This window comes from Ostrea edulis, chromosome 2 (assembly GCF_947568905.1).
Source record: "Ostrea edulis chromosome 2, xbOstEdul1.1, whole genome shotgun sequence".
Taxonomy (NCBI): Eukaryota; Metazoa; Mollusca; class Bivalvia; order Ostreida; family Ostreidae; genus Ostrea; species Ostrea edulis.
In genome coordinates, this window is record NC_079165.1 from 60,200,821 (window position 1) to 60,220,079 (window position 19,259).

General features: G+C 34.4%; 1 protein-coding gene across 3 annotated transcripts in view; it reads left to right on the forward strand.

Annotated features, from left to right (window-relative positions):
• Nucleotides 1–17,478, forward strand: part of LOC125680869 (carnitine O-acetyltransferase-like) — a 17,921-nt gene extending 443 nt beyond the window's left edge. Inside the window, exons 1-14 of one of the 3 annotated variants that reach the window (XM_048920667.2) lie at nt 4,676–4,729; nt 4,860–5,045; nt 6,180–6,260; nt 6,594–6,712; nt 7,771–7,824; nt 8,029–8,197; nt 8,354–8,525; nt 9,142–9,320; nt 12,207–12,307; nt 12,755–12,877; nt 13,863–13,985; nt 14,216–14,414; nt 15,216–15,353; nt 15,483–17,478. In XM_048920667.2, coding sequence (XP_048776624.1) covers nt 4,890–5,045; nt 6,180–6,260; nt 6,594–6,712; nt 7,771–7,824; nt 8,029–8,197; nt 8,354–8,525; nt 9,142–9,320; nt 12,207–12,307; nt 12,755–12,877; nt 13,863–13,985; nt 14,216–14,414; nt 15,216–15,353; nt 15,483–15,698 — 1,830 coding nt within the window. In that variant the 5' untranslated portion in view covers nt 4,676–4,729; nt 4,860–4,889 and the 3' untranslated portion in view covers nt 15,699–17,478. Of the gene's footprint in view, nt 1–4,675; nt 4,730–4,859; nt 5,046–6,179; nt 6,261–6,593; nt 6,713–7,770; nt 7,825–8,028; nt 8,198–8,353; nt 8,526–9,141; nt 9,321–12,206; nt 12,308–12,754; nt 12,878–13,862; nt 13,986–14,215; nt 14,415–15,215; nt 15,354–15,482 lie in introns of those variants that run through there. The other 2 variants (XM_048920664.2, XM_048920666.2) reach the window with 2 other exon arrangements.
• The last annotated feature ends 1,781 nt before the right edge of the window (nt 17,479–19,259 follow it).

The following is a 19,259-nucleotide window of genomic DNA, read 5'->3' on the forward strand; positions in this document are numbered from 1 at the left end:
TAGAGAAGTCGAGAGGCATAGCCTTCATCGACTTCTCTTTGCAAGCATTCATGTTTTGATTCTGGAAAACGTGTAAATGCCGGAGTCGGTGACGGTTTATTCTTCGACCGACGTTTCGACTCGGATGTGCCAGGATTTACGCAGTAGACAAGTTGTTTTCAAACATTTAACAGCAATGCACAAAACCGTCACAAGGAAATCAAAACTTACTTGCTTTTAATCCATTTTCAACATGCCCCTGTCACAGGTTTAAATCACAACTCTGATTACGTAAGCCTGTTTTTCTTTTAACTGGTCCCCTATTGTGACAGCTCCCAAGACCAGTTAACGTAAACCCGGGATTTAAGGAGGGAGGAATGTAGCCGTCAGCCGGGTTCAGTCACCTTTGGCCAGATAGCTCAGTTGGTAGAGCACCTGACTAGAGATTCAGGGGGCCCAGGTTCAAATCCCGGTCTGGTATGTTGCATTTTCTCCCTTCCTCAGACCTGTTAATACATATAAAAAGGATTTTTGAATTGTTTACTAGTAGTAAAAACTACTTTTAAAAAATCTTGATTTAAAGTACACAAAATTCAGAATCTAAATACAACATCCGCTTTATCAACAGTGAAGCTGGAACACCTGATCTTCCTGTTGTCCAACGGAAAATATTTGCTACAAGGTCTTTAGCCATCTCAGGACCAACAGTGTGTTGAATGAAATACATTTTAATACCAGCAAACATATAAAGAGGAATTCCTGATTTTGATGGATTAAATGTGTCAACTTAAAAAGCTTTCTACATTTTAATACCATTAATTCTTATTTTTTGATGATAGGTATTTTCACCTACATTGAAGACAAACCTACAGTGGAACATAAGTGGCATGCCACTGTAATGTTTAAGATTTCTGTTTAAATTTACATGATGCAGATGAATTAGTTTTAAAAGTTATGAACTGGTATAACTTTTAATTGTATTATTGGTATTTTTGCACAGTGTTGGGGCTTTAAAAATCTTGTTCTTAAGAACAACAGGGTTTAAGCATCTTTCCTAAAGTGAATTCAGATTTAGTGTGTTAAGCATGTAATTAAGGGAAAGTTAATAACTTTTAAAAATAATTTATCTGCATCCAACAAGGACTAGACAATTGGTCCAGAGTTGATTTGCAAGCATCCTCAATCCTCATAGATTCAAATTTGTTTCTGATGGGCAGGATGGGGCCATTACAGGGGTTCAAAGTACATTTGAACATACAGTGAAGACACAAAGAACACAAAAATACAATTTATGAAATGAATGTGCAAGCATCTTCATGCACAATGATAAGTTGTGTAGTTTTAACTTGTTCAATTTGAGACTTCTGGGACCAAGTTTGGGGGAATCAAATGGGGTTGGGGTTTAACATAGAACTTTATGGGGGGAAATTGATTAAAAAATTCAACAGATATAACTTGACAAATATGATAGATAGAGTCCTGGAGTCTTCAGAAATGAATGACAGGGCCTACAAATTAGTATCAAGGTCAAGTGACGCCAGTGACCTTGACCTCTGACTTTGAACATGCATACTCATATAATTTTATAACTCAACTGGAATTGATAGAGACATTGGATCTTCAGAAATTATGAAAGGATGATGAAATCTACAAGTCAGTATCAAGGTCAAGCGACTCGAGTGACCTTGACCTTAGATCATAAATTTGGTATTACTTTAAGAACTAGGTTTGATAAAGAGATGGAATCTTCAGAAATAATAAAAGGATGATGAGATCTACATATTGGTATCAAGGTCAAATGATCTTACCCTAAACTAAGTATGGTATTACTTTAGAACTGAGACTGATAAGAGACATGGAATCTTCCGAAATGATAAAAGGGTGTAGTGACCTACAAACTAGTATTCCCAATTACCTTGACCGTTGACCTTGATTATAAAAACTTGTATAACTTTAGAACCAGGACTGATCGAGACATGGGATCATCAAAAATGATAAGAGGATGTTGTGACCTACAAACTAGGATCAAGGTCAAGTGACATCAGTTTTACTGAAGAAAAAATGGGGGTTTTTTTGTTGAAAAATTTCAAATCAAAGCCTTTGTGATTTAGATTTTTTAAATGAAGTAAAAATTGGCATGAATTTTGTCAAGGGAGAAAAATAGTAATACTCAGAAAAGGCCACTTTTATACAGCCAGTACTTCGTTTGGGAGACTTTATAATCGGTAGATTATAATCATATCTTGTGGCATTTATTGATATGCAAGCACCTTTTAGTGTTAGCTTTAGTGGATTCAAACCATGTTGACAGGGACCACCCATTTACATACCAGGGTTTGACATTAACTTTTTTGAGCACTAGACCAATCGGGCTACTTCAAATGATTTATGCTAGACCTTACCTTACATCCACTAGCCCTGACCAACTTTCCAGAAAAATTGCTCACAAACTCTCTACATTTTTTTTTTATAAAGAATAAAATATCTTATGATTTAAGTAAAGTTTCTTAAATTTGTTTATTTATTAAACACGACCAGGCGGACTAGGAAATCAACATTTTACCCGACCGGACCTATAATTTAGTAGACTCGGTCGGTCGGACGTGCCTTAGTGTCAAACCCTGCATACATACAGACAGACAGACTGCATCAGATTGCACCATACCGATAATGACGTCCTAGTTAATTCGTAAACAAGTCACAGTAATCTCTCTCCCACAAAGTTTGTTCCACACTATGAAACTGTATGTACTTGCATAAGGATCTTCAAAACTTTTGCATTAATGCCTAATTTATTTGATTCGCACAAACAACAAAACGCACGAGATAAATATACAACCAAATTTTGTAAATTGTCGATTCATGTATGAATAGTGATGGTTACAATTCAAATAGTTGTCTTTTAGTTCTAAGGATTCTTTAATCTTTTGTACTGACCTAAACATTTCTGGCACACGCCTGTATCGGTTCTTTCAGCGATGTTGAGGTTTAGAGCGCTGAAAATCAACTGTTTTCTTTCGTCGGTCAATTTGAATTTTCTATCCAAGATTTTTTTTATTGTTTCCTCTCCATTGGTATTTCTAACAGGCAAATAAAACAAAACCCGTAGGGAATGCATATATTATTTACATTGCATGTGTTGACAGGTGTGCAGCCTCTGATCATGGGCATCTTTAACATATGTAAATTGACACAAAGACATCGCTGGCAGAAATCTGACAGTGTGTATTTGATTAGTTTAACGAAAGGTCATGCGGACGTGACCCTCTATTGGGTTACTTCAGATCCTTGTGTAGATCAAAGGATCTGATTTTAATCAGATTGTCTTTTAAGGGAGGTAATCCCTACATATGTCAGAGAATAATGCAATAGAAATACACATTTTTTCATAAAATATAGCTACATAACAATTACTATGAATACTTATTTTGTTTCTAACATTATTGTCTGTCTGACATGTTTCATACCTATTGTTAAGATATTCTTTATACACTGATTTGACTACGAATGACTGTTTATCTGATCAAGATGGTTTTGAACATTTCAAGAGATATTTATATTGATAAGTCATTTGCGATATGCAATAGACACATTACAAGATAAATAATCTTTATTTTACCTCAGACCTTGAAGCAAAAGATATTGGTGCTAACTATGCACCAATTAAGGTTGACATTATTTTGTGTCCTGCACTTTCATCTGCTTATGATGAATAAACATCTGACAGGCATAGCATATGCTGTGGTGGTGCACTTTATTGGCATTATTAACTATTACAAAATCTTAAGTGAGCCAAATTTGTAATGCATGTTTTCCCTCATCACCTTGTCTCTTGAATGAAGATTTGCAAACAGGTTGGGTTAGTCCAATTATACAAATCCACTGTAGATTCCGTACACTGAGTATAAAACGCTCTGAAAGACTTACATAATGTCCTAATTCTCCCCGGTGTATGAATATATAAAAAACATTCTTATTCAATATCATGATTTTACCCAGTGTATATAAACAATTCTCTTATTAGAGGGCTATTTGTTTCAGACCAACTGAGGGCATTGATTTAACAGAGTTGTGAAATTCATTACCCCAGGGTAAGAGATTTGGGCCCGAGGGTAAGGAATTTGGGCCCGAGGGTAAGAGATTTGGGCCCCAGGGAAAGAGCTTTGGGCCACAGGGTAAGAGATTTGGGCCACAGGGCAGACTGGTTTGGTTGCTAGTGACCAGATGGCTCCACTGTTAGAGCACTTGACTGGAGGTTCAGGGGTCCCGGGTACACCTCATCAGTTGCATTTTCTCCCTTCCTTTTTCACATTAAAGAGGTCTATAAACTTATTATATAAGATTTACTTTAAAATGAATGTTAATCATATTGTTTTAAAGCAAAGTAGTGCAGCAGTTTTACTTCAGTTTGAAGTTCTGCATATATTATCTATTTGATAAATCTGAAGAAAAAAACTTGTAAGTTGTATGATTAATTGGCTTCGACGAGTAAAAAGATCCATATATTTAGTAGTTGTCAATGATTCAAGTTAGTATGGATGTATTAAGTAAACAAGTAGTCTGTAATTTGTATATTTCTCGTCTGGGTATACAGGACAAGATTTGTCCCAGTTTGACTTTGTAAGATTTAAATTGGTGCCAATAGGAGAGTCACAAGGTCACAAACTAGACTGATATACAAAGTTATCTCCCTTCATTTGGCAAGTGCAACAGCTTTGTTTACATTTGTTTAGTGCAATGGGCATGTGAGGTATAGTTATCGTCATTGCAAAATTAGTGAAAGAAAATTCATGTTCATGAGATAAAGTTTGTCTTAAATTAAACCCTTGGTGTACTTCATGTGGAGAAAGGTCGGTATTACCTGTTGATTTTGTTGACAGATCCAGCGCGTGTCATGTAACATCCAGAAAATGCAGACAGATGGGAAGTTATTTGTGGGGAGGATGTTCTCTGTCCAGGACTCCCTTCCTAAACTCCCTGTCCCTCCCCTGGAGCAGACCGTCCAGAAATACCTGAGGACGGTCCAGCCCCTTCTGTCCGATGAAGAGTATGCCAACACTTTAAAGGTAAATTTACAAATCAATTTGTAAGTCAGATTTTTCTTCTCTAACACAAACGGTAAAAGTTATTAAATGATATATAGATTTTGTTATAAACTTGATTGAGATTTTCAAAATCATGTTTTGCTTGTTATTTTGGACATTTTCAGACATTACATTATGTCATTATTCAGACTTTCTTGTAAAGTAAAAATGTATATGAATGGGGTGTGTAATTATCATAAATGTATTCACTAGTTTAATATTTACAATGAATGCAAAGTTAAATTTTATCTCATTTACAGCCATAGGTCATTGTCCAGCTGAAGTTTTTGTCAAATTCTGGGTCACTTATCAGATACTACTAGTAAAGTTACTGGGAATGCTCAGTGACAAACATATTCAATTCCTTGTATAAAGCATTCATAATTATTGGAGTGTTAAAGATTTTAAAGTCATGTAAAAAAAAAAAAAATAACATGGACTTTAATCTCTGAAGTTCACTAAGATGAGACATGCTCTTGACACTCCAGTAATAGGAATATGTAGCATACAAATGTTCAAGGTCCAAAGTCCATGTCTGATGTCTTCAGTTGAATTACTAAATGTTGACACAAATTAAAACTGGTGCATGGATATATAACTTTTATTTTACTAATCAAGTGTTGCACGAAGTTGCAATGAGTTACAGCTGCCAAAACTTGACCCATTCTGTTGATGAAATTCATCACAACACACTCATGATAAAGTCATTTATTGTAAATTAATTAATGCATCCATGATGCAGTCATATAGTGAATTAAAAAATTTCTTATATGTATGTTATTTTGGTTTTACGATTCGACATTTGCGTATATTTGCAAATTCATGTTTCATTGATGATTCCTAATTAAATTTTTTTTATACTTTTGTCAGAATTCACTTTACTTTTCAAAGAGAATTATTCAGATAGAAAAGAAAATTCTTGATCAGATTGAAACTGACATTGTTTTATGTCGAGTTGTGAAAATGACAGTGGAGTTATATTTATTGTAGATAGTTAAAGACATTGTTTTATGTCGAGTTGTGAAAATGACAGTGGAGTTATATTTATTGTAGATAGTTAAAGACATTGTTTTATGTCGAGTTGTGAAAATGACAGTGGAGTTATATTTATTGTAGATAGTTAAAGACTTTGAAAAAGATCCAGGTCCAAAGTTGCAAAATCTGTTGGAAAAACGAGCACAAAGGGAGACAAATTGGGTAGGCATAATTTTGATGCTTCAGCTACATTATGTTTATGTGGACAAGAATACATTGAAATTTGTATTGATAGACCCCCAAAGAGTAACGATAAAATTGTATTACTGTTAGAGTAGTGATGGTGAAGACCTCTGTTCACTGTCCATTAACTATTTATCAGAACGTAGAACGTGAAGTCAATTGTACAACAGAAATGTGAAATAAGCAAATAACAGTGATAAATTCTGATCTTCGATCACACAGAGATTTAATTCTTCAGACATATAGATGTATATGCAAGAGAACATTGTAACTGTAACTTTGAACTCTATATTCCCTCTGTTTTACTGCTAGCTATCTGACTGGTGGATGAACACCGCATATTTAGATTTCCGTCAGCCTGTAACAGTTAACGTCAGTCCTGGGGTGGTGTTCCCCAAACAGAACTACTCAGACAAAGAGGGACAACTCAGGTGAGCACATGGAGTATCTTATCATGTTTGTCCAGGTGTTTGTCATTTCTCTGTGAAATCTTCACAGTTTCGACTTTTTCTTTTTTTAAAAAGAACAACTAGACCCATTTCAATCAACATGGCACAAAGCATCCCTGGGTAAAGGGAATTCAAGGTTTAAAATGAAGGACCACATCCCCAATAAAGGGATGATGATTAGGAAAAGTTTTGAAAATAGGATTGTGTGTATATAAAGTCTTCTCTCAAGAAACATTAAACTAGAAAGTCAAAATATGTATACCTAAAAGCTTTCGTATGTAAATCCCCAAGGGCCAGGATGGGGCCACAATAGGGGTTCAAAGTAATACATAGGAATACAATATATATATATATATATATATATATATATATATATATATATATATATATAAAAATTGTTTTAACATTCTTCTCAAGAACTGCACAGGTACAATATGTTTTAACATTCTTCTCAAGAACTGCACAGGTACAATATGTTAAGTAGATGTGCAAGCATCCTCATATAGGTAGGTCAAGTTCATTAATTTACCCAAGCTTTTCTGTTAATTTGGAACATTTTCAACTCCTTCTCAAGAACCAATGGGTCAATTTCAACAAAACTTTCCATAAAGCATCCATGAATTAAGAGGATTCAACTATATTTTAAATTAAGGGCCTCCTTCCAAAGGGAGATAATTAAGAAATAGGGTAGAGTGTTTAAAAAATGTTCTACTTTTAAGGATCCACTGAGCCAGAAAAGGTAAAACTTACATGAAACCTTTCTTTTATATAGAAGATTAAAGTTTTTGAAACCATGAGTCTTGGGACTAGGTTGGGGCCACAATAGGGTTCAAAGTTTTACATTGAATATTTAGGATAATTCTATGAAAATCTTATCAAGAAACACAAGCCAAAACTAATATGCATGTATCCTCATTCAGTTTGTTTATGCCTTGACTTTCTGGGTCAGGGAAAGACTACAAGAGAAATTTAACATTTTACATAGGAATATGATACTGAATCGCTGTTTTTTTTAAAAAAAAAATGTTTTTCCGTTACAGATTTACAGCCAAGTTGATATCTGGACTTCTAAGTTACAAGACAATGATAGATCAGTGAGTTTTTACTATTCAAATTCAAAACAGTAATTATTTTGCAATTTAACAGAATCATTGGTAATAAGTATTTCATGCAATAAGGCCTGATCATTTAATTTGTTTTATAATGCAATTTGATAATGCATTAGATGAATTTGAAATGATATTCATATTGTGACTTTTGGTTCAAAATATATTTATAAAATGTTTGCTATTTGTCAGACAAACCCTCCCTGTTGAGAAGATGGGGAAACAGTCATTATGCATGATGCAGTATTATAAGATTCTCTGCGGCTGCCGTATTCCAGGGAGGAAAAAGGACACATGGGTGTGCTACCCCCCAGATGAGGCCAATCCTCCTAGGCATGTGATCATTGCCCATAACAATGCTGTGAGTTGAAGCAGAGGGAACATTCAAATTGAATTTTGACAACTTGAATAAATTAAAAAGATTCATAAATTTTGCAGACAATCGATAGTCGGTGAAGAAGTAAAGAGCAATTACTTTATATTATGTATAAAGTATTATTTTGTTTCTTTATTGAAGTTTTTTAGTATGGATTTGTATGGCAGTAACAACCAGCCACTTAATACTGAACAGCTTCATGTACAACTGAAACATGTTGTGAGACAATCTAAAGAAGTCGAGACCCCAATAGGTCTCCTCACCACAGAGAACCGCAACAAGTGGGCCAAGTCTTATGAACTCCTTCTTAAAGGTCAGAATTATTTAGTGGGAAATAAAATGTTCATCCAATTTACCAGCTTGTTTGAAATTAGTCTGTGAAAGTGCTACATATAAATTAGGGGTGAAACGATACAGTACCTTCTCGATTCGATTCGATTTTCGATACTTTAGTCTCAATTCAATGATTTTCGATTCGATACAATAGCATGTACCAAATTCTTTATAATGCTAAGATTTTTTCATGTTTCGTTGTATTTATTGCTCTCTGCAAATAAATTCTACATAATGTAAAAACGTTTAACATAGAGCAACACTCTTATCACTTGTCCTAAAGCCGAAATGTCGCCATACCCAGGATTTATACATTGGCTGTGCATTTTTCAACTCGACTGCGTCCATTTTGATACAGCAAAGTTTACTCGTATGTTGATTGGGTAATTTTCAATTCCATTGGCTAATCAGAAACTGTGTTATCAAGAGCAATGTGTGCTATGATTTTAAAACCGTATCGAACCGAAACAGACCCCGAATAAATCGAACATCGAATCCAGGCTACTACATCGTGATTCGTCCGCACCGCGATGCATCGTTTCACCCCTAATATAAATCATGCAATGTTCTTTAATGTTTGGTTACAACTATTTTAGACAAGGAAAACAAGGTTTCATTGTCAGAACTGCATCGCAGTATCTGTGTGATCTGCGTAGACAATCAACTTCCAGATAGTGCTGCCGGGGAGGAAGAAAGCACAGCTGCCAGAATGATGTTGCATGGAGGAGGGAGTCAATTGAACTCAGCCAACAGATGGTGTGACAAAACACTACAGGTCTGGTGTTGAATTTCAACAGTAATTTGTCACTTGCTATGACAGACACATAGGGATCTCTTTGTCCAATGTTAGTCCATTCCCACTTTCTGTTTTCTTTGGAATATGCTAAAGGGTATTGAGCTACGTTTGGTGTGCAGTTGTATATTGACGAGTTACAGATCAGCTTTGAACTTTTGCTCTGACTGGTAGATCTACTGTTGGTGGGTTGTTTTTTTTTACTATAGTTACAGATGAGTTTACAGATATTATCTGATTTTTGATTTTCACTCCAATTGATTTTTTAACAGAGTTTTGGCCCATGGATTTATAAAATAGCATAGAATTCAGTTTTCTTGAACAACAATTTTACTCGTAGTCATCTTCAGCCATGACATTTTGTACTTGATTTATGGGCGGGTGTAAAAATAGTCTGTGACATATATCTTGTGATGTCTCTTAGTGTCAATAGTTATTTAACTCCAACTATCAACTTGGTATATTTGATCACCATGATGAGAGGAAGATGCCTATTGTTTTTCAAGGTCAGAAGTGATCACCATGATGAGAGAAAGATGCCTATTGTTTATCAAGGTCAGAAGTCAAATGTCAAGGTTTGCAGTATTACTTAGTAGGAAAACCTTGTAGGCAGGATACAAACCAAACAGTAAGCTCCAGGATATTGCAACTTGGTACATTTGATCAACATAATGAGAGGAAGATGTCTATCGGTTTTCAAGGTCAAAGGTCAAGGTCACAGTATCACATAGTAGGAAAACATTGTAGGCAAGATACAGACCGAATTGTTGGGGCTAGGACCGTCAAACTTGGTACATTTGATCACCTTAATAAGAGGAAGATGCCTATTGTTTATCAAGGTCAGAAGTCAAAGGTCAAAGTCGCAGCATGACTTAGTAGGAAAACCTTGTAGGCAGGGTACTGACCAAACCATAAGTTCTAATATATTGCAACTTGGTACATTTGATCACCATGATGAGAGGAAGATGCTTATTATTTTTCCAGGTCCGAGGCCAAAGGTCAAGGTTGTAGTATCAGTTAATAGGTAAGCATTGTAGGCAAGAATACAGACTGAACTATCAGGGCTAGGACTGTCAAACTTGGTACACATACTCCTCATGCCAAGTGGAGAAAGCTTTTTTGTTTTTGAAGGTCAAAGGTCAATGTTGTAGTATCACTTAGTAGGAAAACCTTGTAGGCAGGATGCAAACGGAAGCATAAGATCCAGGATATTACAACTTGGTACATTTGATCACCATGATGAAAGGAGATGCCAAAGGTCAAGGTCACAGTATCACTTAGTAGGAAAACCTTGTAGGCAATATACAGACCGAATTGTTGGGGCTAGGACCATCAAACTTGGTACCCATACATTTTATGCCAAGTGGAGGATGCCTATTGTTTTTCAAGGTCAAGGTCATAGTAGCAGGATACAGACTGAACCGTTGGGGCTAGGACCATCAAACTTGGTACACATACATCTTATGTCAAGTGAAATATTACATAGAGAGTACATGATTTGTCTTGTTTTTTCAATGCAAATAAAGTATGTCATACCCTGATGACTGCTGATACTACTTGAAGTCAAGTTCTACAAATCATGTGCAAGGAAAACACCCTATACACCTGTATTATGTACTGTTGGTGGTATTCTTGTTATACCCTTATCTCTAGATGGGACATATTATGGTACAGCAAAGTCTGTCTGTCCTTCCATTTGGGGTTTTCTGTTTTCATTAATCTGTCACATATCTTGCAGGAGTTTTGCCACTTTATTTGAAATTTATGTTATATTGAGGGTACATGATTTGTCCATTTAACTTGCACAGTTTTCATACTGGGACCTTCTTATTTTACAAAGTGTTTATATGGGTATTGAAGATGTGCATGTGACAAGGACTTTGATTTTTTTTTTTATAGATTTTTGGTTGTTGGACTAAGTCAGTTTTGAGGAAATCTTACAAAGAGAGTACATGGTTTGCCCATCTTTCAGTTCTAAAGTTAGGGCTTTCTTATATCTTAGAGTGTTTGTATGGGTATTGAATCACCAATTTAACATATCTTGCAGGAGTTGCTGCTTTATTTGTATAATGTTATATGGAGGATACATGATTTGTCGTCGTCGGATACCCACGGCTGATCTCGTCTTCTACTCATGGTATCCGATGATGATGATTTGTCTAACTCCTTATTTAACAGGTTGTTGAACTTAATTAGTTTTGAGGAAATATTATAAAGTGAGTAAGTGGGTATGTGGTTTGTTCATTTTACTCCTATCACAGTTTCAAGTGAAGGTTTTTGTAAACAACTCCAAGTGGAAGATGTGAGTATTGCAAGGGTTTTGATTCCCAACAATTTTCTAATTTTCTTTGAAGTTCGAAAAAAATGACTGGTTGTTGAACTAGGTAAATTTTGGGAAATATTTTATACAGAGTTCTTGGTTTTTGTCCATCTACTCCGTCACAGTTTTTAAGCTAGGACCTTTTATTCATACAATACGAAAGAAAGCATGTCACAGCTTAAGGCTGATACTACCCTAAGTAAAGTTCTACAACTCCTGGCATTATTGTCATGTTTGTTAATTAGTGTCATAGAAAACAAACTCCTTGAGTAAAACACTGTACATAAGTTTGTGAGGGGAATATCTTGCTTTAAAAAGAAATCATGAATTTGAATTTTCATGCATGGTACAAAATAGGCTATATAATAGTAGTTTTTGCTTGCAATTTGTAATAGCTTTATACATTGGGAAAATGTAATTCAATTACTCATACAGAAATTGGCTATCAAATTATGTGTGGCATTTTGCTGTAGTGTAATGCTCCAGTCTAACTTTGCTGCTAGCTAGTGATTTGTGTCATTCCGACATATCTGGTTTGTTTGTTGCAGTTTATTGTTGGAAAGAATGGTGTTTGTGGATTGAACTATGAGCACACGACAGCAGAAGGACCCCCCATTATTTCCATAGTCGACCATATCCTAGATTACTGGTATGTTAAACAGGACAAAAAATCCGACACAAGACCAGACACATTAATGCTTAAAGTATATATTTTAGAAAATACAATGCATATCTTGATGTTTGACAAAAAATAACATCCCGAAATTAGATCAGATATTGTAATTGGTTGGTTATAAAATTCTTGAACCAATTCACCAGTAAATCTTATACATGTATTTTCAATCTATATCTTTCCTTATGCATTTCCTTATACATTATAAAGTATTAAGATTTTGAGAAGAAATAAAATACTTAAAATTGTACACATACGGCAAGATTGAAGAAATACTGACGGATAGCAGATGACCAGTTACCATCTTTCTGCCTGAAATACTTTTTGTATAAATGGTTTAATGATACTTAAACTTGAGAATACAAAAATCATTTTGACCCTCATCATAGTGCTATTTTTATTGCTAACATTTCACTTTTTCAGCAGTAAAAGCGAGGACAAGTCAGCACCTGCCCCAGATGTGAAAGCACCGAGGAAGCTCAAGTTCAACATCACATTCCCGGAGTTAAAGAACAATATAGAGGAAGCTGTTGAAAACATTGATTCGTAAGCAGCTCATCACATGAGTTTCTTCTGTAAACCCCCCCCCCCCCCCCCCCCCCCCCCCCCACAAGCGAAGCTTTTGTTGGGGGGTTGGGGTTAAATATTGAAATCAGCATGTCTGTTTGTAGACATGATTTTGTCCTGCATGTTCTTAAAAAACAACAACTAGTGAATGGATTTTTCTGAAAGTTTATACGCTCATTACTCACCATATGAAGATGTGCAGCTGGTATTTTCATATTGATTGGACAATTTTTCTATTTATGGATTTAGTCATTTTTTAAACTAAAAGGAATATATCTTAAAAATTCATGAAGAGATTTCATTTACACATTGTAAATACATTGTTCTTAGACTAAAGGTATGCATTTCTTATTTCAAATTAGAATATTTTAAAAAGTATTAAAAAGTTATGCTAATTTCTCTTTTGTAATAAAAGTGTCTCTTTGTCTGGAGAATATTTCAGAAACAAATTAAAAGGTTTGAATCAGACCTTTTACATACAGTACATTTTTTTTTATTAAAGTAAAATAACATTTATGTACTTAACATTTTGATTTATAGTGAATATATGAATATTTCCATTTTCTATAGATCCATTTTCTTTTGGTGTGGTGGTGTGTTCATACTTTAGCAATTAAATTCTCTGAAATATTGAGCATCACCGGAAATATTTTAATATTTGATTTATTCATTGATTTTTTGTTTAAAGCAACATTTTCCATAAAAAAAATAATATACTAGATGACCATTTGATTAGACAACTTCTGGTTTGATCTGAGCAAGTCTTGTTTTTATCCATTATATAGTGTCCCCTGCGGGGGGTATTAATCCCGAAAGAACAGTTCTAGTTTTGATATTACAAATGATACTATTAATAAATTTCAAGACACTTGAAGTGATATAATACATTTTCATCTGGACCTTGAATAAATTGTAGCTACAAATGAAAGTTTTAATTTTGAAATGAATGAAAATAAAATTTCAGGATGGTCAAAGATGTGGATTTGAATGTGTTTAAATTTACGGAGTATGGTAAAAACTTCCCCAAAAGCCAGAAACTGAGTCCAGATAGCTATCTGCAGATGGCTTTTCAGTTGGCATATTTCAGGTACATGTAGACACATAAATTTTTGGATTTTTTAAATCTTTCGAATTTTATTAAAACATTAAGTCCAAGTATAAGAAATATTTCATGACACAGTAAAATCAAGAATTTGTAAACAAGACTTGTTATTACTGCAATATATCATGCTCATTTTAGCATCTTAATGGTAATTTTAAAACTTGAATTTTAACTTACATTTCATTTTCTTAAATTTTGATATTGTCTTTACAAAGGTTATATTCCAAGCCTTGTGCCACTTACGAGACTGCCTCATTGCGTCAGTTTCAGCTGGGTAGGACGGACACCATCAGGTCTTGCTCTATTGAGTCTTTTGAGTTTTCTAAAGGCATGTTGGACCCTGCAGTGTCTACACAGAAGAAAGCAGAACTTTTGAGGAAGGCAGTAACAGGGCATAAAAACTATGTGGCAGAGGTCTGGTGTACTTTCACTCTATTTCAGTAAATCACACATCTAAACACAAATGAAAGCAGTCCAACCAAATTTTTTATGCTACCACCATAAAATGGCCAGGGCGTGTAGTGTTGCCTCTTCCTGTTCATCTGTCTTAGTTGTAGTTTTTCAGACTTTTCAATTGGTATGGCTGTCCCTCGACTTTGAAAATTTTCTAAACTCCATATACATGTCCATACATTTGTACATGTATTGACAATTTTTCTCAATGCTGGAAGATTTGGAGCTGAGTTGTTGTAATTAGTTTTATACTGGAGATACAATGAGCTGTTGTAATTAGTTTTATACTGGAGATACAATGAGCTGTTGTAATTAGTTTTATACTGGAGATACAATGAGCTGTTGTAATTAGTTTTATACTGGAGATACAATGAGCTGTTGTAATTAGTTTTATACTGGAGATACAACTCCAACTTGTCTTTTCAGTTTTGTTCCAATTGATGTGGTAATGTTTTGGCTGTATAGACATGTTTATTTATTGGTTGTAAATTTATTTTTACTTGGCTACCAGGTGGGGGCATTCATGTTGTATCAACACATGTAGTTGTTTCATAATTTGTTCATAAAGTTTTTTAAAGCAGGTTTCGTCTTAAATTCGGTATAAAATTTTTGCAACAACTTCATTTTAGCAATAAAATATATATTTAGAATTATGGTACATGTATATGAAATGTTAATGGATTCAATTTTATAAATAATAGGTATAATATATCATATTTACATGCACCTATACATTGTATAGAATGACTCATCGATTTGCAGGCAATAAAAGGACAAGGAATTGATAGGCATCTACTGGGACTTAAACTGGTGGCCCTTCAGAACAACATGAAGGTTCCGACCTTACATATGGATATGGCGTATTCTCTTAGCAGTCATCATAATATTTCAACTAGTCAGGTAAAAGAGTAGATTTGAACACCAGCATGTAACAGTCAAGTTCTTCTACTCACCCTTACAGAAGGGTGCAACTTAAAATTACATGAACACCTGTAGTAATAAATTTATTATTTCGTGTGCATCAATCAGGTACCAGCAAAGTATGAGGCTTGTCTGGTGTTCGGCCCCACTGTTCCCGATGGCTACGGAGTGTGTTACAATCCTCAAGAAAAACAGATAATATTTGGAGTTTCCGCCTTCAACTGCTGTCCAGAGACAGTGTCCATGAAATTTATAGACTCGATCCAGCAGTCGCTAAGGGACATGAAAGCTGTGTTGGAGGGAAGCATTCAATCCAAATTATAATGATAAATTGTGGCCCATTAGACATGTTAGGCCTGGATTGAGCTATGTTTTAATTTTCAGGTCCATTCAATGATTGCTGTTGTGATACTGTGATGCAATACATGAAAATAATCGTGATAATTTTTTTAAAAGAGAATTTGTATATGTGTTTGATGACACTTGTAAATTTTGGTGCTACAGAGGACAATTTAAAGCATGTTTTTCAATAAATCTTTGGAGCAATCTATTGATTTTAAATACCAACACATTGTATGAGTTTGTTTGATGTAAATTGAACAGTTCTTCAATATAAATATGTACTAGTACATTTAATCTAGTCGCATTGGATTTCTTGCTGTCTGTTACACAGAATTTAAAAATTATCCATATTATGAATAAAACATTTTTTTCCTCACGTCAATTTGACACTGTTTAGATTTGCTAAACCAAATGTTACAAAATATTTATTGGAAAAGATAATTTTGTATAAATCATCTGACATTTTATACAAGAAAACCCAATTATTCAGTAAAAATAATAATGTATATGCTTATCAAATGTTAGCCTCATCGGAGCTAGTGCAGTGTTTGATGTAATACAGTAATTACATATTAGTACTGTCGTGTATGATGATGGATGATTAGAGAATTTCACACATGTGTAACCTTATCCTTCAGCTGAAACTTTGAATTGCATGTTATTAAATTGATGCAACATGCTTATTTGATGTTAAACCAGATAAAACTGAAATCTAGAATCAAAACTTCAGGTGTATATATATATGTAGTTTTATAAATGTTATAATCCTTTGTTGAACAATAATTATATTCGCAAACATGATTTCTTTTTCCTTCTGCATTTTGTGTCAAGTAGTTCTCAGAGACTCTCCAAGGGATGAAAATAAAATCTTTTTTAGGATGATATTTAGGAAATGAATTTCATTTTTGGAAAATACACGAGGGTATGAACTGCAACACTTCACACTGGCATGCTTCATGAAGTGTGTTACATACTGCGTGTTACATACTGCGTGCTACATACTGCGTGTTACATACTCTTCTGTTAGAATTCTCAGTTATCTGTATTCATAAGCTCAATGTTTACAACTTCAGCGCGTTCGTGAGGAAATGGCTATCATTGCAATTTGTAAAGATATCAAAGGCAAACACATTGGAAATGTAAATGCATGTATTCGATTGTATGCACATGTTGTATGGAATGCAACTATTTTTGCCATCAAATGTATGTACTGGCAAAGACTTTGATATCTGTTAATTTCTTATTTTCACTTATTAAGGTGAACTTTGGGAATTCCTACCTCGTGTTTTGATCTCAAATGTATGTGCATGCAATCAATTCTCTGATATTTAAGTATCGAAGAAATAAGTGGAAAATAATGGAGGTATAAATTAAGAATATTATTTAAAAAATCTGCAATCATGCCTGCTTATATGAGCATGGGAACTCTACTTATGTAATACATGTACTTCTCAGGATAATAACTTCTAATTTTACAAAGAAATGTTTTAAAAATGAAATAGTTTCACATTTGAATCTACAACTCATTATCACAAAGAATAGAATGCAGGCACAAATGGGACACCAATGGAAGAGGAAAAATCTGTATTGGTCCCTGTTATAATTGACACTATAATTAATGCATGGCATCGCATCTTGCCTCAATAACAGCCTAAATCATAAAATGCTACTTTGTCGCTCTCTCTCCCCGATGTTATTCTTTCTTGTTCTTCATTCCATAGTTGTGATTTGTAGTTTTGCAATAAATACTTTGAGATCTTTACATGATTTCTTGTTCTTGTATTACGTGTACATGTAGCCCTGTTGTGTACTTTATTGAAATTTCCTATACATGTGCTTCATAACACTGATCAGTCTTATCACTGTGTATTCATAATTAACAAACTACACCAGTGACATCCATTTGTCGCAATTCATCAGACTGATTGAACCCAAGTCTAAAGAATAAGCTTATGTCCCCACCATTAAATGCTTGGGGCATATATAGCATTTCCTTTTTTTGTCCATAAATTCATTTTCCGTCCATTGTCTTTGCTACAGATGCACATATTCAACTGAAATTTAGTATGTAGATGCATCATGAAAATATCCAGGTCAGTTCTGCTTGAATAATGTTTGACAGCTTGTTTGTCGGACTTGAAAATTTCAAATAATGCAGTGTCTGCTCATTATTTCGGGCATATATGGACTTGGAATATAGATGTTACGAGAATAACAGGTCAAGTCAGCATTTGGGTCAGGTCAAATTGTTTTGGCAGACCTTTGCCCTTTTGACTTAAAACAATTTATTTTTTTGCTCATTATCTTGGTCATGCATGGAAATTTGGGATATAGATGTATCATGCCGGTTAAGTTACTGCTCAGATAATTGTTGGCAGAGTTATGCCCCTTGGATTTGGAAAATTTTGATATCTCAATCATACATGGGGTAAGTTTGATTGAACAACATGAGTAATAATGTAAATAAAATGTGTATTTCATGACACTAGTGTTGAAAACCGGTTGGAAAAGTTTACTCCTGACTTTAGCGGGAGCATCAGGTATCATGGCAGAGAATATGAAGAGAAATATTGAGTTTAACATTAAATTAAAACTTTTTGGGAATATATAGCAAAATTACCATGAAAAAAAGATACATATAACTAAAGTTTCATTAACTAATGTTTTGTTTTTAATAATTGATATAAATATTTGTAAGCATTGCTAGATCCTAACACCTAAAAAATTGTATGGTATTGGACACCGACTTCAATTCTGTGTACACGTAGAATGCTCGTGGATAAAGTGCAGAACTAGTGTTTGTTTTTCATGCCAAAATACACACACATACCCATTTGTATACTTGCAATATAACTATCATCTTCTATACAACCCTCCATAAACATTTCTGTCCATGTCTGCACAAATTGCATTCACAAACACCCCTGTACATATATGTATATCAAAATATGGGAAACCTTAAATATGATTCTATAAAAACCAGTTGCAAAAATTATTGTTCTGCAACAATATTTGAAGTTCATTATGTAGGTTATGGTAAAGGGGGAAACTTGGGGAACTAGGATAGGAATGGTTGGAAATCCACTACTATTCAAGTAGAGACTAGACCAGGACAAATTCAAAATTGTTCTGTAACTTGTTATGGCAAAGCAATGTACCAAATATCAAATGAATATCTGCAAGCACAAAAAAAAGTCCAGAAACTGATAATTCTTGCTATTTTTTTTAAGTCTAAGGGCAATAACTTGGTGAAAAATCAACGGACCAAAACCAAATTCGAACTTGATTTGTAACTTGTTATGGCAAAGCAATGTACCAAATATCAAATAAATATCTACAAGAACAGAGAAAAATGGTGGAAAACTGATTTGCTGGACTGATGGACAGACAGACAGACGGACAGAATGCAAAACCTCCATAACTTCGTTGGTAGGGGACTAAAAACCCAAAACTAAAATGTCTTGCACAATTCCATGTGGTACCGTCAACACATCAATCCAATCTTGTTGTCCAGTATAAAACTGTAGCAGAAATTGCATTCAC